The 24270-nt window shown below is 37.8% G+C and overlaps 1 protein-coding gene across 1 annotated transcript in view; it reads left to right on the forward strand.

Annotated features, from left to right (window-relative positions):
- XRCC4 (X-ray repair cross complementing 4) overlaps positions 1-24270 on the forward strand; it is a 183820-nt gene that overhangs the window by 61554 nt on the left and 97996 nt on the right. The window contains exon 4 of the mRNA XM_035309760.1: positions 18700-18866. Within this exon, the coding sequence (XP_035165651.1) occupies positions 18700-18866 (167 nt within the window). The remainder of the gene's footprint in view (positions 1-18699; positions 18867-24270) is intronic.

Genomic DNA, 24270 nt, shown 5'->3' on the forward strand with positions numbered 1-24270 from the left:
CTCCATTTTATTTTTCTTTTTAATGAGTTCTTGTTCTTTTACATGTGGCAGTGGAGAGGCTTTCCAGCCTTCTCTGTTGCTGCTCTGGTTCATCTCCCACTTATGTTTGTGTGGGCTGGTAGAGTCTCTTTACACTATTTGTTTCACAGTCTGGGCTATTTCATGCTACTAGTCATTCCATTTCAACTACGTAGAGCTTGAAAGCGCTGTTTCCTTAGGCTTACAGCTCAGAATAAGTAATTGCCTCTTACATGTTTAAACTAACTGCCCAAGAGTGTGATACAGCTTCTCTTCAAAAGCTTCTTCATGTATCCATGTGTGCATAAGACTGGATTTGCCTGAAGTAGCACTTTCATGGGCCTTACCTAGCAGTTTCATATGCCTAAGAACACCATTGTGTTCTTCTAATGGGAAGCAAGTTTAGTGATTCATTTAGTAGTTTCAGCAATAGTGATGCATTTTTCTTTGGTGTTTCCTCAAATAGGAGTAGATTTAGATGTTGTTTGAGGTAACAGAGCTTGTTCAGATCTTTACTGATCATGCTACAGACCAGACTGCTGAGAACCACAGTGAAGTTATATTTGGGAACCTGGAGATAACTAACTGATCCTAGGAGAGTTCAGACCTTGTAAGTACTTGCTTTATGTTTAGTCAGAAAAGAATGCATGTGAATTTATGGGATCCTGTGGACATTCAATAGCTCTTCAAGCATTCTCCCTTTGACAATGGCATGCTGCTTTAAAAGTAAATAAAAATTATAAAATTCATCTGTTTACTAAATTCTATATGTAGGTCCCTCCAACGGGCACTTGACTGTGAAGCATAGTCTTCAAGTCTGTTAGTGCATGACAACTCCTGGACAGTACAGAGATCACAAAGTCACCAAAACTAGAACTCTGCATTGACTGTCACTTGACAAATAGTTCTCAGTAGAATTGTGGTTCTTCAGAGACACGTTGCCCAACTAGATCTTGTTTTCCACGTATATTTGCATAATACTCTTTAATGCTGGTAGCCGATGGTTAATACAGAATCATAAAATAACATGTAATATTCAAAGACATTTTGAGCTTTAAAGGGAAAAATATCTCTTGGCTATTGCTTGCATTTGATGTTGTATACGTTCTTTTTCGAGTTCTCTGCTAACTGAAATACATATTTTTTTAAGTTTTAAGTTAAACAGCACTGGCCTAATGCCACTTTCTTTAAGGTACTCCTCAGCTATTATTTCGCAATTCTGAAATGCGATACCATGTTTGTTTTTAAAATTAAGTAAATAAATTTCATAAAAATACCTCTTAGAACAATAGAACAATTTTTGATAAGAAATTTTAATGCGTTTACTATTAATTTTATAGTCCTGGGGGTTTCATAAAACTTTTATCAATGAATTCTCCCTTTTTCCACTGTTTTGCTTATGTTAAAAACAAAAAAACAAAAGAGAGAGAGAGAGAGAAAAAAAGAGATATAATGGTCTTGAGAAATACTGTTTCCTCTACTGAAGTTATAGTAAAGATGAAGTGAGATTCTGTGGTTCTTTCCCACATTGAGACAGTCCTGCCAGGGGGTGAGTAGAACATAGTGGTGTCCCACACGCAGATAGGGCTCTCCAGAGGGGTCTGTCCATGCCTCTGAATTTGAAGGCACAGAGCTGGTGCTTTTTAATTATGCTGTAGTGTAAAGGATCCTTTGGTCCTTTTCCTGGATCCTTAAAACTTCTTGCTTCTGTTCTGTTGTGCAAGTAATTTGATGTGACTGTAACCCATGGATCCAGGCTATGGGGCTGTATGATGCTTTACTTGAGCTCTTCATTTAACTAGCAGCTACTACATACCCTTTCATGGAGCTAAGAATTTTTGAGGGAGAAAATGGTGCCACCAAGTTAAACAATGCTTGAATCTCACAATGCAGACAACCACAGGCTGGGCAGAATACGTGGTTTGCCCTGTTGTTCCGTATCTCTGTGAGTTGTAACCTTAGTAATTGGGTTGATGGCTTTTCTATGTGTTTCTAATGGTTTCTTACAGTCCCAGTGATGATGTATCAGTCCAGGTGCAAAATATATTCACCTATTCACCATATCTTTTCCTGCAAGTGTAGTGAAGGAACTTAATTCACTGACTCCTCTGAAAAAGAGAAACAGCTTTACAAAGCAAGTAGTGCAGGGCTGATTCAGGAATTCAGTTTGGAGTGAATTAAAATGCTGTACCTTCAGCAGGCAGTATATTAATGTGTTGTAAAACACAGTCCCTTGAAATAATCAGTCATGCTCTATAGAATTCTAATTATGTGAAGGAAATTTCTTCCTTCTTCCTGGATTGTCTTGGCTTAAGAAAACATTGATTCACTAAATACTTTATAGCAGCAGCTTTTGAAAACAGTATTATGTGGAGAAAGTGTTTTGTTTGTGTTGCTACCAACCACTTCAGTCTAAGATTTTTATTTGTTAGCTGTATTTCTTTTGCAGATAAGAATTTGTAAGATTTCAGGGAAAATAGTTTCAATTGAATCCAATTCAATTGTCACTTAAAATGTTTGTTTGTATAAGTAGATCCTGTGTGGGTTGAAATTTCCAGGAAAAAAAAGAAATTTTTAATTCATCCATATACCATCGTCTTAATAATCCATATGGAAATATTATATATTAAAATGTAACACAAGGTGTGTTTGTAATGTCAGTGAATGAATCTGACATAGCTTAATAATGGCTTTGTTATATGGCAATCTGGAAATTCTTCCTTCTTCCACATATTCCTGTATTTTCTGGTTGCCTCACTATCATGCACACTACAAATGACACTGGTCTGGAAAACTTTTTGAAACTATTTCCTTTACTCAGAACTCACATACACTTTTGTTTAGAAGATAAAGTTATCTAGAAAATTAATTGGGTTACTGATAAATTGGATGGAGTCGTTTATGCTGTTTCAGAGCAGGTATGTTTAAAGCAGGTTTATTTTTAAACTCTACAATATAAGTTTATATGTAAATGTGTGCTTACGATAAGGAGAGACTGACAGCATTTTCTGGCCTTTGAAAAGATATTTAATTAAGTGACATTTGAAAATTGAAAGCTCCTTAAATGTTGCTTACATTGTATGATGTCTCCCCTAATGTAAAATACAAGCAATTATTTAAAAGGCAAAAGTCCAAGCAACATAAGGCATGAAAAATAACTTCATAGTGTGAAAATTTTCACAGTTGAACACAGTCGAAAATGTTTTTCACATGAATTGCTTACATAAATAATCCTTAGAAGTAACTGAAGTGAGTTCTTTTCCTTACTTAAGTTTAAGTCAAAGCAGGCTAATGGTTGCATGCTTAGCTTTTTTTGCATGCTGAAGTCACATTTGATGAAAACGTCTTGCAGAAGCAATGTCGTACCATGAAACTAAACCATAGATAGCTTCTAGAACTATATCCTCTCCATTTTGGGGGTAGGGAGGTGTTAATAGTACTATGGGTTGCTAAAATATATTAGTTCTGTTTGTCTTCAAGGTTGCTTTGAAATGGAATCTAGAAAAATAAAAATTATGTAGCATTCACATTAATGTTGAGGAATGTAAGTGCTCTGAAGTGACCTTTATCTATGAAATTAAAGTGTAATTTTAATTATGGTTGCATGATCAAATAAATGACATATTTCATAGAATCATAGAATATTCTGAGTTGAAAGGGACCCATAAGGATCATCAAGTCTGACTCCTTGCACTGCACAGGTCTACCCAAAAGTTTAGACCCTGTGACTTAGCGCACAGTCCAAATGTTTCTTAAATTCATACAGGCTTGGTGCAGTGGCTGCTTCACTGGGGAGCCTGTTCCAGTGTGCAACCACCCTCTTAGTGAAAAATCTGCTCCTGATGTCTAGTCTGAACTTCCCCTGCCTCAGCTTCCCCCCGTTCCCACAGGTCCTATCACTGGTGTTCATGGAGAATAGGTCACCCACCTCTCCACTCCCCCTCACGAGGAAGTTGTAGACTGCGATGAGGTCCCCCCTCAGCCTACTCTTCTCCAGGCTGAACAGGCCCAGTGACCTCAGCCGCTCTTTAATTTCATGTCCACAACATAAACAAGACTATATCACAAGTATATCCCATTTAGGAGAGGCAGGTGGTGAACAGGTTGTAGTAAATTCTGTTCTGTTCTGACTATAGGGAAACCTCTGAAAAATAAGATTTGTTCGCTCAAGGAGCCCAGAGACAAAATAATATATATGTAGTAACATATATATGTAGCATCCTGAAATGAAGTGTAGTGACCCTACAGATCCTTCATTGAAGGCCAAAATCATACTGTGAGCTGCTAGTTAGCCTTGATGGTGTGAAACAGTATTTTCTCTAGTCATTCCTAAAAATAAGTATTACCTGTTTAAATGCTGCTGGCCTGGAGCAGCTTAAAGAGAATGGCTTTTAATAAAGGGGTCTTGATTCCTTAACCTCCCAAGTTATCTGCAGCTTGCATTTCATTATGTTCCACTATTTGTTTAGATGAGTATATGCAAAGGAAACTGGGTAGATGACTGGGAATTTTCTGCTGGTGGTTATAGTTCTGAATGGAATGACGTAATGATTCCTGCAGCTGTTTTGAGAAAAATGGCCTGAAGGTTGATATGTATCCCATCTGTTTGGGGTTAAAGATGTGCTGTTGCTGCTGCCACTGAACCTGTAAATGGTTCAAGCTTGAACCATCTTCCTTGTTCTACAATTTTATTTTTCTTGGGGGTATTCTTGTGACAAAAGAGCAAGCGTTTTATTTTAAGTGAAAGTCTCTGTTAACTGTAAAAATTCACATCATCCTACTACTAATACATTTCAAAATGCTTCTTGATTTTTAATTCTCCTTCAATTTTTTTTTCTTTGGCTTGATAAAGTAAAGATGCCATGAAGGCAGTTGCAATTATGTAAATTCCTGCATGAAGACAAAAGATGCGTTCATTGAGGAGGACTGCAGGAGCCTGGCTGTTGTGTGTACAATCTCACTCTGCATATCTGTGGAGCAATTTAAATCTTAAAGGGGTGAGGGAGGTCTCTTGTTAATGGTCAAATCAAACAGTCAGACAGTAAGACAAGGAACATGATAAGTGTGGACAGATGGAACTCAGTAAAGTCTATTTCTTTCTCACACACACAGAATTCCTAAATCTGAGCTGATGCTTCTTTTCTTTCTTGATTAGGGCAATTCATTTTTTTTTTGTCTCCTTGTTGTCGATTCTCAAATGGAAAGAAGTATACTATTCATATTTTGGTAATTTATAGAAGTGTTTATATCCTTCTATGTAGTTAACACTATGGAATTTTCGATTTATTGGAGATATGCCATATTCACTACATATATCTTCATATATCTTGTGATGCATTGAGTATTTCCATGTTCGTGGGTGGGGCACAGTACACACAGAAGTACACCTCAGCTCAGTTAGATGCGTTTATTGCTGGAGAGAAAAATCTTCAATCTCTCGTTTTCCTGAGTGGAATAAAATAACTCCATTCAATGGAGTTTTTATTGAGTAGTTGGAGGATTGGATATTAAAGGTTTTAACAAGTGGCTGTCAACGTCATGAAAGGAGGTTGTAAACAAAGGAGGAAAAACCACCCAGAAAACAGTCTATGGGTGTTCTAAATTAATCCTGTGTTATTACTCACACTGGAAAATTGTTTGTAGTACTTAGTTGGGAACACTTTTATATTTTGCCTTGGTCTAGGCATTATCTCATGCTTATTCACGTGGTTATACATTTACTTTCCAAGCAAAGAAATCATGTGCAATCATTGAGCTGTTAACTCTGAGTACAGCATATTCAGGGGGGAGTCAGACTTAAATTACTGCAAAATCTTGGCATGTTAGTTCCAAGGGTGTATTCAAGAAGCACTTTATAGTTTCCATTACTTCCCAAACCTAAAGGTCAGTGTTTGAAGGGAAGTAGCTCCAAAGACAAGTTGTCTTCATATCTGACACTTATTACTCTAGACATTTCAGTTACGTTTTATTAAAGCTTTTAAAGAAAGTTGCAGTTTGGATTTCATATGTAGGAATATGATCAGTTGACAGGTAGTTTTAAAACGCTCCCATTATGCAGCAGCTAACATATAATGTGGTCATGTTTTTTTTTTTTTTTTTTTTTTTTTAATCTTGGAAGTATTAATCATTCATATTTTGTTATCTTGGAACTTTTGCTGACAGTAATATCACAAGCACTCCTGCAGGCCTTGCTTTTATTTTGGAGATCTGTGCTAAAAGCACTTTTATCAGGGTCTACATTTCATAGCATTTGTAGAAACTTTTTGGGAGGTTATCAAAAGGGTTGCATGACTTTTTCAGTGATATCTGTTCATGCTATATATTCTTTGGAATTAACACTTCAGAAAAGCTTCACACTCCTATTTGGAAGACTTTCCTTAAATGGGCTTGACTCTAGAACAACTTTTAGTTGAACATCATAAATGCAGAATATTGGACCAAATATTCCAGCAGATTAAATGAAAAATCCTCAGCAAGAATCCTGTCATGCTGTGGGACATTCAAGTCTCAAACAGAAATACATTGCTATGTGATAAGTTTGTGTGTCAGTTGACTCGTGGCAGAGGCCCATGTTCTGCCTTTAGCCCGCAGGAAATACATTCTGATTTACCTTATGAGGCTTTCCCTCTGAAGCCTAAATTAACGTAGTTGTGAACTGTGTATATCTTTAAGCCCTGAGACATGAATCCAGATGTTTTACCTGGAGTTTATTGTATTATTGCCACACTACAAGTTAAATGTAAAACAAGGAAAAAAAGTGTAGATCTCCAAGTAAAGCTCCTTCCCTAATACATTTAGAGTAGTTTTGAAAAAAAATAAAATGTGCAAGTGTTTTACCCTGCTTCCTAAGGAAACAAAGCTTATGTGATCATGCTGTGTGCCTCCACTGACTGCCAGTCTCTTACCTCTTCCCCCATCCCCCCATAACTTTTGAAACTACTGGCCAATTTCAAACAGATTTGACAGGAGTAAAGGTCTCAAAGATATCAGGTTCCTACTAGTTTCATGGAAATAGGTAGCTGGATGGAGAAGAGAGACCCTATTCATGTGTCTGCTTTGGGGGGGGAAAAAAAAGAAAAAAAAAAAAAAGTGGAATGAGATCAACTGTATTATTAGACACTAGCAAATCCTCTTGGGAAAGAGAAGTTATGAATGCCCCAAATAAGGGAAAGCTTTGACTGGATTTCTCACCTTCTTAGACATGAGGGGATCCAACAGAAGAGTCATAACCATAGGAAACCAGGCTTCAGTAGTTCCATTGCTCACAGACCTGCTTGTTACTCAGAGAGGTAGGAAAGTATCTTATTATTCCTGAAGCCACTGAATTAATGAGGAAAAAGATGAAAAAGAACTTTTAAGGATGACCTGCTTCAGTTGTCTTTGTAAACTTACTTCAGAGGCAGACTTCTAGCAAAGAGTTGAATAGATAGTATTGCCTGAAGTATAGAAGGGAGTGATAAAAGGGAATTATAAAAGAAGATAAAGCATTTGGATGTATGAATATAATGCAAAACTACAAACTTTTCCATTAGGAAGCTGTAATTTCATCCCAAATTCAATAAAATTCTTGAACTGTTTGTTCTTTACATAATCATGACTCTGTTCTCATTATCTGTGAAATTAAAATGTATAGTTGTCCATTTCGTATTTACTATGCTAATAACGATCTTTGTGGAGTCCTGCCTTCAGGCCTTTTTGCAAAATGAAGTATTGTATCTGGTTATCAATGGAGAAGAATTGCAAGAGCTGCTTAATACTGCAGGTACTGAATGTTTCTGCTTCAGTGCATGTTACTGTTCACTGTATTTTAAATATTTAAGAATTCAGCTGTGTAGTGGTGATCAAATTGAGGTGAAAAACAGTAGTGGCTTTCTGTAGTGTAGCACCTTGAGAGGCAAATATTGTTTTACTATAAGTGCTCTGTAACTCCATTGAGTTAATCCCCCCCCCCCTTTTTTTTTAATTATCTCATTTTTACAAAGGCATGATATAGGCCTTGATGCTGGGTGCCCAGTTAATGGAAGTATTTCCCAATTGTATTATAATATGTAGTGTTTCACAGGAAATCAGTTAATCTCACTGTTAATGGAAAAAAAAAAAAAAAAGTATTCTCATGAGCAACAGTTTTTAGAGTAAGTTTGGAAAAATGATTACAGAACACTTTAAGCCAGTGAATACAGCCTGGCTAGATCTTGACCAGACCGTGTCACAGCTGTCAAAATTCAGTAGCTAAAGACCATTTCAGCACTGGTAAGATTAAGCTTCACAGAAGTAGCTGATTGTATAGATACGTGAAACATGATGTTTCTAAGAAGTTTAAAGATGAAACAAGGAAATTTTCCAAGGCTTTAAAGGAAGACATTTAGGTATAATTCTGTTTGTAAAAGGAACATATTTGTTTTTTGCTTTATAAGTGTCTCACAGGCACACACACAACTACTCTTACCTGACTATATGGCTCACCTAAAAAAATAAATAAATAAAAGAAAGAGCATGAGTATTTAAGCCAATTCTGATGTACTTATTATTTTTATTTACTGCTTTTTTCTCCAGAACTACCTGAAAAAACAGGCCTTCTGGAATACAGGTAATTTACATATGCTGATGATTCCTACAGGGTAAACGCGATAGGGTGAAGAAGCAAAACATGCAAATAAGGTGAATGTTGATGATCTGCAAATGTTATATAAGTTCTGAGTTTATTTTCTGTCAGTCCACCAACAGACTTTTTGCACAGTCTACTTAGTTGTTTATATTAAGAATTATGTGTATTGTTCTAGTCATCTGCAGTCAAGCAATGCAAATTCAAATTGGGAGGTAGCTTACTTTTATGATATGGGAGATAGAGAGCCTCATATATATGCAGCCAAAGCATACAGTCTTGAGTGTTGGTTCAACAGATTGAATACTGACAGAGGTAAATAATTATATATAACAACCAAGTCTGAACACGAGTGAGAGAGAACTCTGTAAGCTAAAGAAGAGTGTCCAAGAGCAAATGGATACAAGCTGAGCACATGTTTGTTTAAGAGGCAAATAAGAAAAAAATGCCCAGAACAGCTTTCCAACAGGATTAGTGAGATCAACAAATTAGTCTTTTAAAGACGTTGATCCTTTTATAAGGAGTTTGTCACACTGCAGTTCCAAAGAATTGGCCTTAGTGAAGTCTCAAGAAAATGATGCTCAAGTTTTGGTACAATATCCGATAAGTTCTCCTTCTCTTCCCTTGAACAATCAACTGCAATTTATGCTGACAACTTCTTGCAACTAAGTGTAGTGCTTATACAGACCTTACTGAATTTCTGGAAATCCAGGTAGAAAACAAAATCTAGACTATTGAGCAGTGTTACTGTTTCCTACACCACAACAACCCATCCAAGTCCATTGGACCAGATGTGCTGCATCTAAGGGCACTTAGAGAACAATCCTTTACAAGACTGCTCATTATCAAAGCTAAGAGGTCATAGAGATTGGGTGGGGGAGGTTCCCCTCACACCTGGAGAATAGCAAACCCTCCATCAGTCTTCACAAAATTCCAGAATGATGATCAGAGAAACTACAAACCGGTCAGCCTCACTTTGATTTCTGGGAAAATCATGAAGCTCATCTGTTCAGATTGCATTTCTGGGCACATGGGGGAGGTGGTGGTGAGATGTTGATGTGGATTTACCAAATGAAAATCATGCTGGACAAACCAGGCTGCCTTCTGTGATAAAATGACTGGATCTGTGTATGAAGAGAGAGCAGTTGATGCCATTTGTCCTGACTGTGACAAGGCTTTCAGCATTGTCTTTCACAATATCCTTGTATCCATGGTGGGCAGTTATAGTCTGTATGAGTGGATAACAAGATGGATAGATAACTGGCTGGGTGATGAGGCTTGGAGGGCAGTAGATAATGGGATCAAGTTGATCCAGAGGCTGGTAACAAGTGGAGAACTGCAGGGGTCCTTCATGTGTCATGTCCTTATTGGTGATGTGGAGGGAGCACATCCATGGAGTTTGCAGTGGACATCAAACATTGGAGTGCCCGGTGGATTCCCGTGAGGACAGGACTGTGGAACCCAGAGACACCAGCCTGGGGCAGTGGGTCAGCAGGAGCCATACAAAAGTCAATGGAGACATTCAAAGCCCTGCCCTGGGCATGGAAAGCCCTGCAAGGGGATGGGGAGCAGGCAGTGGAGAAGATCTGTGGGCAAGAGCCTCAGGATCCTGTCAGGCAGCGAGCTGAATATGAGTCCTGTCAGCGGCGGTGTCCCAGGCCAGATCAATGGGAGCACAAGTAGCAGAGCAGGTCAAGGGTCCGTCCCTCTTTAACTGGCATTAGTTGGTTTGATGTGGTGTCCAGTCTGGGGCCTCCCAGCGAATGGATCTTTTTTAACAAGAAGGTTCTTCTGGAATGAATATAGTGAAGAGTTGCCAAGATGGTCAGGGGCTGGAGGACTTGCCCTGTGGGGCTGTGGGACTAGGGCTGCTTCACCCTGGAGGAGATGTGGCTTCAGGCATGTCAGCGAGAGGACTGAGAAGACAGGGCCTTCATGGTGGTATGTGTCAGGAGGGTGATGGACAGCAGACATTACAGAAACCAGAGTTCCCAATTGGATGTAGCAGAGAGGTTTTTTACTATTAGGCCAGTGAAGTGTTGTCTGGAGAGGTTGTGTGGTCTCACTGCGTGGAGGTTTCCAAGGCCGCGCTGGATAAAGCCCTGAGCAACACAGTGATCTCTGAGCTGGCCCTGTTTTGGGCGAAGGTTGAATTGGAGAACTCCAGAGATCCCTCTAGACCAGTAACTCTGTGACAGGAGCTTTTGGGTTAGCAATCTGCTTCCATTCTGCCCCGTGGTGCAGCGTACAGGTTAGTGTGAGATGGATAGAAAAAACTTTTAACTGGCAGAGCCTTTTTCAGCATTACTTCTGCCTTATTTCCCAGGATCCAAGTATTTCTTCAAAAGGGAAACATGAGACCTGCTTCTGCACTGTACCTTTATCCTTCTTAATCCAGTAAAATACAGCGACTTCTGCTGCAAACCTGACAGAGCACTATTCCGGGGATTTCTGTGGTTGTGGTAAATTAAAATTTCCTGGGAATGTTCCCAAGTACAGAGGCCAACTGGTGGGGCATGGTCTAGGTCCATACCCAAAGGCTCTTAGCCTCCAGGACAGGGTGGCCACATGCGAAGCACCCCTTGGGAAGGGTCCCTGCAATGTCCTAGCTCCTGAGATCTGCCTGCCTGTCGTTTTGTATGGAGGTGGCTGATGGGCCAGGGATGTTCTGGGGCCAGTCTCATGCTGTCAATGTGTATAACACTGGTGTATTCTACTGGCTGGCAATGTTCCCGATTCCTGCTTGGCTTATCGAGTGTATGTAGCCTCCTTGCGCTGTGATCGCAAGTGGGCCGCGGTGCCATGAATGTGTGGGTTTGAGGGTGTGAGAAACAGCAAAGCACTCTCCAAAATATTTGGGAACCCCTGCCATACAAAATAGTGGAACCAGATGGAATTTCATTAGCTGATGTGCAGCAAATATAAGGGCGATTTATGTGGAAGGTTTCTGCAGCATGTAGTAAAAACCTGAGAAAAATAGCAGTCGCTTATGTCAGCTGTTTTGCTCCAAAATAGATGTAATGCCTTCATCAAGAAGAAAAAAAAAATTCTTGAGGATGAAGTAATGCTTTTCTCATAAATAACATTTCAGGAGGGAAAGGCAAAAGTGGAGAAAGGCAGAATTTTTGTCTTAAACTTGATTTTTAAAACTGGTGATCATATTTTTACACTGACTGATGTAACTGGCAAGCTTTCTTGGCTTCATCTATACTTTGTAATTTTTCTAGCTTCCTAGAGTTTGCTGTTACAAAGGCAACTTCTGCTTTTACATATTGTCATCACTGTATTGTGCAAGTCCAGTATACTCGTTTTTTTTACCACACCCAGGAATGTCATAGTTACTGTTGAATGATTTCCCTGGAGATAATAGTGGCACAGCTTTAAAAAATCAAGACCACTCACTGATTGACTTAAGAAATAAAAATGGTATAATGCTTTCCAGATTCAAGCTTGTAACAATACTTTCTTTGTCTATGCAACTAAGTGTCAACATCATTCATTTGTAGGTCATATTCTTTAACCCTGTACATGAATTTTCATTAACATTTTCCTCTTCTAAATACCTATGATTTTTCATAGAGAAAGTTTTTTTTCTTTCTTTAATCTAAATTTTTATTTTTATTTCTGTCTTAATTCAGAGTCTGTGCTTATGCGGCATAGAAGGGGTGGTTGATACCTAACTGGTAGTAACAAGGCTAATTCTAGAAATCACGGTCTGTCTGTCTTGCAAGAGCTCCAGCTCTCAGCTGAGAGAAGAAAGCTGCTGTCTCTTACACTGCCCAATGTAATGCAAGGGTGAAAGGGACATCTTACTTTTGAACTAATGTAACATTCACTGTTGTCCAGCATGTTATGGCTAATCTCTAACTGTGCAGTAGGGAATTTGCTTTCAATATCATCCATAGGCAAGGTCATCAGCAGGTGATTTAAGCATGGTTTAGCTGACAGCTTTTAGTATCTTATCCTAGCAAAATTTTTCAGGAATTGAAAAACTAATGATTAAGGTTTTGATTTGGTTCTTGGGATTCATTAAGACATCTTTTTGAATGTTGAAAATACATTGCTTCAGACAGGGGGAGAGGGGAAGCAGTTATTAATAAAACACTCTGATTACTCCTCTCTCCTCCCTAGTTCCCAAAGACCTGGCTGAAATGGCACTAACAGCATGGAAAGCTCAAGCTTAGTAAGAAGCAGTATCTAGAAATAACCCTCTCAGTGTGGCTCCCTTCTAGCCTGGGAAAGGTGTTGAGAGATGCTCAGGATAGGGCAGCGACAAAAGGATCTGTTGTTCCATGGGTCTGCAGGGCTTTCCTCTTTGGTGCAGGGGTCACATATGCTGTGATGAGCTGCAGGTTGTGATAAAGACAGGGAGAGACTACACAGCTGCTCCGTGCTGGTGGGCTGATGAGGAATTTTTTCCCCCTCACATTCTTCACTAATATTTCCCTGGTGAAAGGACATGCGCTTAGACAGCACTTTGCAGGAGGCAGTCAGTATCTGTCTGCACAGATGTTGCTAAATGTGCTATAACCAGCTGATTGCTAGCAGGGTGTGGAGTAGAGTGCAGGCATCTCTAAAGGTGTAGGGGAGGTGGAAGGTGAGTGAGGCGAGTTACGAGTGATTTTGTTACAGGCCATGCATTAACTCGTACAATTAAAAACACATTAGTTCACACAATAGGAATATTTTCATTTCAAAATGAGACCTAAATATCTAAAAATACACTATCTGTACATATTCTTTGTAAAATCATTTTCAAAGTAGAGAAAGAAAAAGCAACATTTTTGGGGGTTAGGATGTAAATAGGTAAAATAAATAGAAGAGAGATGCTGAATAGCTACCATAGTCTGCTAGGACAAGAAAGAATGAGATCTCGCTGTCTATATCAATATTTTTGGTAGCTTATAGAAGTATGGAATACTCCAAATATATTTTGAATAACAAATACTGTTAGAAAGGATTGCTGATATACTTAAGTATCATAGAGACAAACAATGCGGATTCAGCGACAGTTTCCAGATTTTTTTTTTTCTTTTCTCATAGACCAATATGTTACAATGAAAAATTGTTGTTATTGGAAATTTATTCACTGTTAGTGTCTAGTTTCAGATTGTAACTAAGAAGAGAGAGCTTACAGTGTGTGATCTCTGATCCTTATTACCTTAGATTTGATAGTCTCATTTCTGGTGGAATGTAGTAATATAAAAACAATAGCATATATGTGTATATATATATTTATATAAATTTTTAATTAAAAATCAAAATTAATTCTATCATTTCTATAATATCAAGTAATATGAATATGATGTTAAATTTTTGCATGAAAAAATGCCTTGGATAATATTTTAACAGAATATTCTCTGAGTGAAGCATCTTTGTATAAACATCTGTACGTTGAAAACCAAAAATTGAGAAGCTTTTCAATTTACTGCCACAATATCTTCTGTCTAATAGCTGAGAACACTTTCTACATCTGTAGAAGACAAACAGGACAGGATGAGAGGTGATGGGAAAACGACAGTTTTGTCATGAGCATCTAATTTTGTTTTTTATCTCTAAACTTCAGATACATGTGTAATGGATGAGTGCTAAATATGACTTCTGACGAAGGGGAGGCAACTTTTTAAATTGTTCTTTTTTCATCTTCATGCATCCTTAAAAAAAAATAATAATGATAACAACGACAGTAAACAATAAAACATACATTGAAGGGGAGAATTATATCAGTTACAGTCAGTTTATTGTCCACTGGGACGTCTAGCAGATCTGATCATTCTCAGTATGAATTAAGTGTTTAGTGCTTCACTGTTTTACATAATGTTTTCTTGATTGGTCTGAAAGAGGAAGTAGAAAGCACATTAATTACATCTGCAGATGATATGAAGCTGGAAGCAGCTGGAAGCACAGCAAGAAATACAAATTCATCTAGATAGCAGCAATGTGCAGGAATTTACAAAATATGATTCACCTTGGGAGCATGATCCAAATCAGATATATTGCATGTAAATTTAGTTTAATGAAGTGTTAATATTGACCTTTCACTCATGCAGTAAGCAAGATCTATTTATCCTGGGATCCTACACATTTAACTGTTTTATTATTATTATTATTATTATTATTTGTTGTTGTTTGTTTTTTAATGGTTTTTTTATCTTAAGCCACTTTTTTTTATCTTAAGCCACTTTATTTTATCTTAAGCCACTGAATCTTTCTAATATTGTGTCTAATTTCACAACTGTAGTTTTGGACAAATAAAGTATTTCTCATTTAAATTGCCTATGAAAGAGAGCATGTAGAGAAATTAAGGCCTCCTCTTTTGTGATGTATTTCAAACATTCAATTTTAGTAGAATTCTGTCTTTATCAGTGCTGCAAATTACATCTCTCTCCCAAATTCAGAATCCTGGGATCTAAAATTCTGTTACTTTGTTCATCTGCACCTTGACCATTTTGCTTTCCAGTTGGATATTGCAGTGGAACTCCAGAGCAAAACTGCCCTGAGACTTCATTTTCTTTATATTGTCTTACAAATGGCTCATGATTCACCTTCATGCTTTGGAAGCAAAGCTGATTTGGCTGCCTTTACAACTTATCAGTCTCTCAGCGCTAGGCTCTTTACCCGGGCAAGTGCCAATCAGTTGTAATTTGCTCAGATAACAATGTTTCTATTGTTAGTGCTAACATTTCTGTTTGTTAAATTGGCAGTGGAGTAGCTCACTGTAACAAATAATTTAATGTTCAAGAAACAGTCTTTTTTGGTGCATGGTGTGTGGGATTCTGTTTGAAGGAAGCAAAGCAAAAACACATATCCAGTATTTCATTACTTCTGGCTTAATTAGGGCCATACCAACATGTCTGGTGTTTTTCTGCACTGAGCTGCTGGAGATTGCTGCAGTGTAGCCAGGGTAATACACTTCTACAACTGTGTTATGTTAACCTGAGGTGACTGGGGGGGAAAGAGATATAAAAGAATAATTATTTTTGAGACACCTTGTGTTTTTTGGGGTCCATATGTGGGCACCTGCGTAATGTAATTAATTTAAGCCTACTGATGACAGGCTTGCTTTGCTTACCTGTGGTGGACCTGTTAGAAAGGGTCTGTGGATCACGGTACAGAAGGTGGTATGGTGAAGTTTCATTTTATAATAGCCAGAGAACTGCTTTATAAAGACCAAGTTAAGAGTAATTGTTACCGTGTTGGTATAGAAGGGCATAAGGAGTTGCTTTCAGCTGCAGTTTTCTAAGAGGACGATGAGGCTTTGAAACACTTACCAAGACGTCCAGTCAGTTCCCTGTGTCCCAGCGGCTGCATGGCAGATCCTCCCCTCACCTCCTCTCTGCTGGCTAACACGTGTGCAGCCGCTGAGCAGGTGGCTACACGTTGCTCATTGCTCGCTCTGCTCCCTGCAGACTGGCTTTTCCCCCTCTCCCTCCTGAGGATTCTTCAAAAGAGGTGGCATGCCTGAAGGCCTGGATTTGGTTTCTCTAGGAGGATCAGCATTTATTATAAAAGGGATGCTGGTTTTCCGTACAGATTTTCAGCAGTCCTTTCATGACAGAGATCCATAAAGCTGAGGATCTATTTTGCAGTAACAAAGCTCGTCATTGCACAAGCTGTATCATTTCATGTAATACAGCTAAGAAGCTGAACTTATGTTTGCTTATAATTTTGTACTTTGGAAACGTCTGCTGTATACTTGGTATGCTTTGATGGTGAGCAGAACCAAGCTTTCAGCTGAAATGTCATTCCCTCTAACCTGCTTCAGAAATACTCATATTTTAATGTCTTGTGCTGAGTAAATGGTAGGTCAGTCAAAGTGTGTTTGTCCTGATTAAACATATGTGCATTTGCCTTATCTCAATTGATTATACTAAAAGTATGAGACAAAAAACTTGCACACTTCTTGCTATTTCCTCCACAGTACAAGTAGAAGATCATGTTTCTATTTATCTGTGCTACTGTGCTTCTCTATCTCTGTGGCTAGTATTAAAGTGTGGCATGAATTCTTTATCCATATGGCGTGGTGGTGGCTTGCAAGTGATGAAAAGCAGTTTCCTTTACACAAATATCCATCTTCGTTAATGCTGTCAGAGAGCAAGTGTGATATCCAGGGAATACACGTCACTCTGTGGGTTACTGATAATGTAATCTAATTTCCAAAAATAAATTAAATGCATCTTTTCATCTATGGCCATCAGATGTATGTAAGCAGAAGGAAAACAGTATGTTAGAAACTGGACATGTGAATTCAATAGAAAGACTGGTGACAAATTTGAAACTGAAGCTTTGAGTTAGACATACTCTCTGATTAGTTAATGTTACTGAAGAAGCTCATGATAGTATCACGTTTTGTTGTAGACTTCCACAGATATCTTATCTAGGTTGAAGAACTCCTGTTTCAAATATTTCCCTAAAGTCTTTGTGAGCATTTTTTACAAGGCTTGTTTTTCATCAAACTGTTACGTATAGTAGCAGTAAATTTAATTTGTAAAAAGTGTTAACAAATGCTACACTTTTTTTTTTCATGGATGATGTTTTTGAGGGTCATTTTTCATGCCCTTCTGAGAAGAATGAACTAAAGAGAGGAGAAAAACGAGGCAAATGGTAATTCTGATTGTAATAGGTGTGGTGCCGTGACATAGAATGAATTCTTCCCTAGCGTGTGCTGCTTACACTTTTATAATGTTAATGCTCTGTATTCAAGTTGAGGAGTAGCAGTTCTCTGTGCAGGGAAATGTCACAACAGTTGTGTGAATCCTTTTAAAAATTCCGCAAGGCAAGAGAGGATCCCTTCTCCTTACACATAACCCTCAAAATTTCTGCAGGCTTTGTCCATGAAAATCAAGTCATTTTGATACCTCTGTTACCTAAAGGTCTGGTTTTACTGTAGTTCAGTCTGGCCAAGTGCAGATTATGCCACTTAGCCCGGTCTGTCTCTCTCCACATGTGCTCCCTAACTAGTTTATTGTCATGTCAGGCTAATGATGGTGCCTCCCTTGACTTTGGTGTGCGTAAACAGGTTTGGAAGTGCACCTGAATGTAGTTCAGATTCTGTTTCATCTGCCCAATGGAGAGCAACAAAGTCAGGTCCTTCATTTCTGGTTTGCTTTTCTTCAGAGGATGTGTGTGACCCTGTTCAAGCAAACTTGCTATCCATCTGCAATTGCCTCAGTCATGTTGAACATCGCATCTTCATCCAGCTGTGTGTATGTGTTTAGCTGGTGCTGTTTTGTATGTATAGCTGAGCTGTTCCTCCTTCAACATAATGAAAACAACAGCCTTCTGCCTGCCAGACCAGGCAAAACAAATCTGTTCAGACCTCTTGTATGTCCTGTATATCATCCTCATTGCTGAAGAAATACAACTATCCATTATAGATCCTATCCTTTAGTCTCAGTGAATTATTGAGGGTACCAATGTCATTGAAGGAAGGATTCCTTTTATTATTAGGAACTTTCCAACTAAAACCCTAAGGGAAAAACTTACAGGTTATTTTTTGTCAGGTGTGCGCAATGATCATAGATAGGCTTTTGAAGGGCTACTTTAATTCAAAACTAATTAACATTCATTTTTTTATCATTATTATTTATGGTTATATTGCTGCTGTGGTTACAGGAATAGGCAGCAAGTTACTTTAGATATTTTATTGGTCAGATAGCAAGACCAATGTTAGCAATGCCATAAGTTTTCCTGTGGTTCTCTGTTACATCAAGAATGCCTTTTATATAAAACTTGTAGGCACACCTTTATACCTCTGACCTCCTGTACAGGAGCAGAATGTTGCTGTATCATGTTACACTTCTGTATTGCATCTCTTTTCCTGCCATTTGAAGGTACGTCAGTGATTTCTTCTTGTGCATATTGAATGTCAGGTGTCCATTAAGGCATTGTCAGCTGCATAAATAATTGGCTTGTAAATTATTCCACGTGCTGCTTCTTGTTAAAATTTATTATATCATTTTGAACTGGAGGATTGTAATGTATTTCTTATGTCTATGCTTAGTATGCGAGTTGCTAGTTTGGTGTTTTGTGATCTTTCCAGTACTGATAAAGTAACTCAGTCTTTCCTTTTGTTCTAGTTCAGGCTTGGATCTCTGAAGCTACAAAAAGTTTCAAGTCCAGCTGAGGTGGTAAGAGAGCTGATTGGGTATTGTCTGGACTGCCTGGGAAGACTCCAGGTGAAAAATGAGCACCTGCAAAAAGAAAATGAAAGGCTTTTCAGTGATTGGAGTGATGTGGAGAAACGGTAAGTTTAAAACAGTATTCACAGGGTATTCTTGAGCAAATCACACATATTTGTGCTGTCAGTGCAGGTTTTACTGATGGGTGCTTTTAAAGTCACATAATGATAGATGGACACTTTTTTTTTTTTTTTTTTTTTCTCTTAAAAAGAGTTGTGAGCCCAGATACTTACAGGTTATGCGGTTTCCTTTCTACATCAAAAATGTGACTGGTATCAAAGACCTTGCAGTTAAAGCTGGTTTTAACATTAAGTTAGAGAAAAAGAAATTACCTCTTTTCTCTTTTCATCTCTACCTGTTTTAGGAAGCGTCTTTTTTTATTTCCCTCAGTTTCACTAATTCTTATGACTGGGTCTTTGAATTATTTATATTTTTTTTGAATGGGAAATAAGTTGCCATTTCTTTAATCTGTTTATGGAAGCAGACAGAATTGGAAAAGTGAGATGTTATAGGGAGAACTACCCTTGTTTTATGAGAGACTTTATTAATTGCCATTGCATTTTTCATCTGAATTGCCTGATCCAGTACTCTGTACTGAAGTCATCCGTGCTTATTTCAGCTGGTATAAAGTGATTAGCTCATAAAAGTCAGAGATTTATTTTATTTTATTTATTTTTTTTTTTTGTATAGCTTTATCTGAAGAAGTACATTTAGGAAGATTGATGAAAGAATGTAGCTAATTGGTGTTAATTTACCTTGAAAAAGAGAGCTAGCTTTTGGGAGGAGCTAGTTTTGTTTCTCTCTCATTAAAATGAGTAACAGTTTTTCCCAACAATCTCCCTGACAAACATATGGCCTTCCTAAATAGTGTTTTACTGCTTAACAGTTTATTGAACAATAGTGTATTGTATAACCAGTGTGCTGTACTGCATTACACGCTAACGTGTAATAGGCATTAATGCTTGTATCAATTTCCATGGTGCAGTGGCACTTTTAAAGAGTAACCCCAAAGAAAAATTCACAGTTGCCTGACAACCATTACACTCTAAAGCAATGCATTCATGGCTTTGAAAGCTGGTGGTTTTCTTTAGTATGTTTATATTTTGAATAGCGGAAAATTTATTTTTCAAAATAAATACTGAAAGTTGTGCAGTCATCAAACTTTGGCCATGTCCCCGAAGTGGAGAATAAAAATGATTTTTATCCAAACAGTGGATTTTTGTTGTTGTTGTTGTGTGTTTTTTTTTGTTTTGTTTTTGTTTTGCTTTGCCCTAGCCCAATCTACCCTGTTGTCTCTTGCTGTTCTTCTGGCTCCAATTGCTGGCTGTAGGTTGCTGAGTGTTTCTTGGAGCCATACAAAAGCTTTGCCTGTCGTTCACTATATAGCATTTCAAGCTTCACATTCTGTATCACTCATAGTGTGGAGAGGTAAAACAGCAAATATGAAGCACATGGTTGAAGAATAGTGCTTCCTCTTTCACCTGTAGCGAAGGCATATCAGCTTCAGTTTCAATGCTAACTCTTCCCATGGCTTAAAACAGGACCTTATTAGAGAGAATTAACACATAGCATGCAGACTTCCAGGGGCGTTTTTTGTTGTTATTCAATTTAAGTGGAATAGAAAGCATGGGGCACTAGATGGAATAATTCAGTCACTCCTTTTCCATTTCCCTGTTGTAATTTTCTTGACAATAGTGAAAGTTTTGTGAGCTCAGCTCAGCAGCTCTGAAGAAGCCTTCTCTTGTAGCTGTCCTGTTTCTCCTGAGGAGGTACACTTTTCTGGCTTTCCATACCCTCTGTAAAATGACTAACAAGTTTCATTCAGGAGGTTAAATCTGCCTAGTGTAGGCTAAACACCAGCCCTGATCTGCTGTTGGCAATTACTTCAATATATATGAGATAATCCACTCATTGGTGAACAGCTTGCTGTTGGCAGCTGTGTGCCATGTACAGGGATGCCTTCTGCCATTTCCCTCTGGGATGTAGGTCCACATAAAGGCAAAAGGCAGGATGACACCAAAAATCCATCTGAAGAGAAATCCCCTGCATCCTCAAATTGCTAAATTACTTAAGTAATCTAGTCTGAGATGTGTGGTGTCTGATGTGTTGAGAGTTTTTGGCAGAAGCTGTAACTCTCTTAATTTTCATTGTCCTAGTGTGATAACCTAAGGGTAAGATTTTACCTGGCTGAAGCTTTCTCTGCTTTTAGAAAATTACCCACATGAAGATAGCATTGTATTGAAAGTTAGTGGCTGGCTAGACTGTTCAGCATTTGATCTAAAAACATAAAATAAAAATTAAGACACTATATGTCAAGATCCAAATAGAGAGCCTATAGAAATTTTCAAATAGATTGTTCTGAAAATGCTGCATATGTGCACAGGGGTACATGTGCACATCATGCACACCTCAGGGATGGATAAATTTAAATATCAAAGCAGGATACCTATTTATTTAATTTCATATAGATAATTAAAGTGGCAAATGTAAAGCAATGATAACATTTAGCAAAGTAATTTGTTGGCCAATAAAACATAAGTTAAATGTCTGATTTGTGTGTGTGATATTTATTTTGTATCAAACATCTAAAATTAGCGTAGAAAAACCAAAAGCCCTACTAATTTATTTTGCAGTCAGCTATAGTGACAGTATATTTAAACCACAAATAACTTATAAAAATGCAGGCTAGCTAGTTTGGTACTTGAAATTGACTCTTCAGCAGGAGCTCATTGAAATTCCATACCATCACCGGTGCTGGGGGAAGGCGAGGGTGAATCTGAAATGTAATAGAAAGGTGCCATAAGAGTGGTAATTATTTTAGAGCACTGAAGACAAGGGTAGAAAGACAGATAGCACATTTCTAGTATCTGAGTGTGGAAAATGCATAATTGCCAATAAGTTACATAGTTCATGTTAATTTTTGTGAAGCGTATGGTGATCTCTCGGTGTTTTTAGGCCGTGCTGAAGAACTGGACAGTTACCTTATTTTCTCAATTACTAATCAGAACCATTCTTGATACTAGCTCTTTTCAGTAGGGTATGCGAGCTTTTCGATGGATATCAACTTGAGCATCTGCCACATTAAAAGCATTGCACTGACATAAAAGACATCTTAGAGAATAGAAACTGTAAAGCACATGCAAATAAGACTTGCACCACTCTAGCCGTTAACTTTTGTTTATTTTCATTATACTTGAAAGATGTCTTTGAGATGAGCAGCTCTTTTATTTGGCCTCGGGAAATGGTATTTCTGTGAGACAAATCGCATACAGGCACAAGCATGTGACGAATTGCAATGAAAGGTTATATTTGTAACTGATGAGGTATTGGAATGAAACCCAGCCAGCTTTGCTTAGCAGTCACGTAATTCAGGTAACGCATGCCTGAGTGAATCCTAAAGGCTGTGCAGAGCTGCAGCTGGAGCCATCCCCCAACACACACATACATGCTGCAATCAGTGTATCCCTGTTCCTAAGTGGTAGAGGACTGTTGCCTTTGACTGTTCCATTTTTGTGTGTCATTATGTTCCATATGATAATGATTTTTAAAGCCAAATAACTTGCAAGCATAACATTAATGTAATACTATTTCACATTGATTCTTTTGTTGCATGATATACTAAATAACTGTATGTTTGAAGAATATGTTTATGCATTAATTGCCTTAAACAATAAATAATAATAAAAAAAAGGTGTTGATATAAATGACAGTGTTCCTGTGTAATTAAGTGATGGCATTTGCCGTGTAGGCATGTGATTTGCCTACAGTGTCCTCCTACAGGGAACAGTTAATATTCTATGCATGCAGTCAGTGTATATCTTGAAATGTTAGTATTTTGTTCCAGGGAATCAAGAAGCTGGCTAGTCTTGCAATAGGTTCCTATGCTGTGGTTCATAACGTCCAGGTAGTATCAACTGTACTCCATTGAGAGTCTACAGTTATATGGATATTCATCAGAGACAAGGATCCTGGCAGGGATGAAGTTATCTTTTATGACACCTTTTTGGCCAACTGAGGAAAATGTCTCAATGTAGCTACTTAAACCAGCCTCAGCAGCTCTAAGACTAACCAGCTCACTGGCAAAATAAAGGAATAGTAGTAAACCCTTCCGTACTTAGTGCTGTTTTGTGTGTGGGAGAGGGGGCTTTTCTAAAGGACTTGATGCAGCCAGGCATACCATATGTAACACAGACAAAAAAATATTTTTCATTTTTATGTATATGGACATAATTAGTTCCAAGCATGTAAATGACAATTTACCCAAAGAGTGTATTTTTTTTTTCCTAACCTCTCTCTTTTTTTTTTTTTAATACATTTTTACTACTGCTTGACAAGAGCCAATCCCTGTCGTTAACTTTGTCCTTTGATGAACTGGTCAAAGCACTCCTGGGTCTTGTATTAGGGTCTGTGCTTCTTTGTGCTTCAATATTTCGTCTGTTTGTTCCCACTTAAACAGTTAACTTTCCTTTAATAGGTGGAAAGTCTCCTGGTAGTTGATTAGTACGTATGATCTTTCATTTAGGAATTATTGAACCGATCTATATGGTAATGATGTTCTGCTATTTGCATTTAAATTAGATGAATTATTTATCAACTATCAAGTATATCCCTAAAGCATTCCACACTAGACTTAATACTTTATGAGATTATTTTCTGTTGTCCTTCTTCTTACATCATATGTGGGTTTGATCTATGAACAAAATAATCAGAATTTATATAGGAAGTCTGTTGAAATTTCTTATCTTTTAAATTAATATTTTAAAAATCTGTTATGCATGCAGGTTTATTACCAAAATAAGCCTTCTAAACTTTTTTCAGCCTTGCACAGGCTGGTGAAAAGAATGTTGTTTATATACTGTTTGATATAATACCGTGATCAATAAAATAATCAAGGTGTTTACTTAATTGTTACGAACATAGCTATTAAAATGTCTGGGTCTCAACACAGAGACTAAAAAGTTATGAAACACAAGAGTAATTAATAGGGTCAGATTTGCTGCAAGTCAGTTGCTTCATTTAGTGTGATTATGTTTGCTTGTATTCCAGTTTTGCCTTGTCTATGAGAGAGTATATATTGACATTCTTAATTTTATATTTCCATTGTGCTTCTTTGTCTTTAAATTCAGCTACCTACAGATGCAGATTAAACCTTTACAAAATTGAAGAGTTTTTTTCTCTGAAGATATTAATTAACATCTTTAAGAACATTTTTGTATAGATTCTAAAAATTTAGTCCTCTACCAAATAATGGTGACTGGTTCAGGGAAATAAAATCTTTGTGATGGTGGCAAGGACAGTGCAAGTCTGGTCACCCACATCTGCCGTGGGGGTCTTAGCAAGGAATGAGCTTGGGAGCTGCACAAGTGGCCTGGAGCATCTGCTGGGCACCGCAGGCCAGCTCTGAGTGCTGTCGTCCAATTAGTTTTCATTGGGTTGGTTTGGGGGTTTTATTGTTGTTTTTCTGTTGTT

This window comes from Oxyura jamaicensis, chromosome Z (genome assembly GCF_011077185.1).
Source record: "Oxyura jamaicensis isolate SHBP4307 breed ruddy duck chromosome Z, BPBGC_Ojam_1.0, whole genome shotgun sequence".
Classification (NCBI taxonomy): Eukaryota; Metazoa; Chordata; class Aves; order Anseriformes; family Anatidae; genus Oxyura; species Oxyura jamaicensis.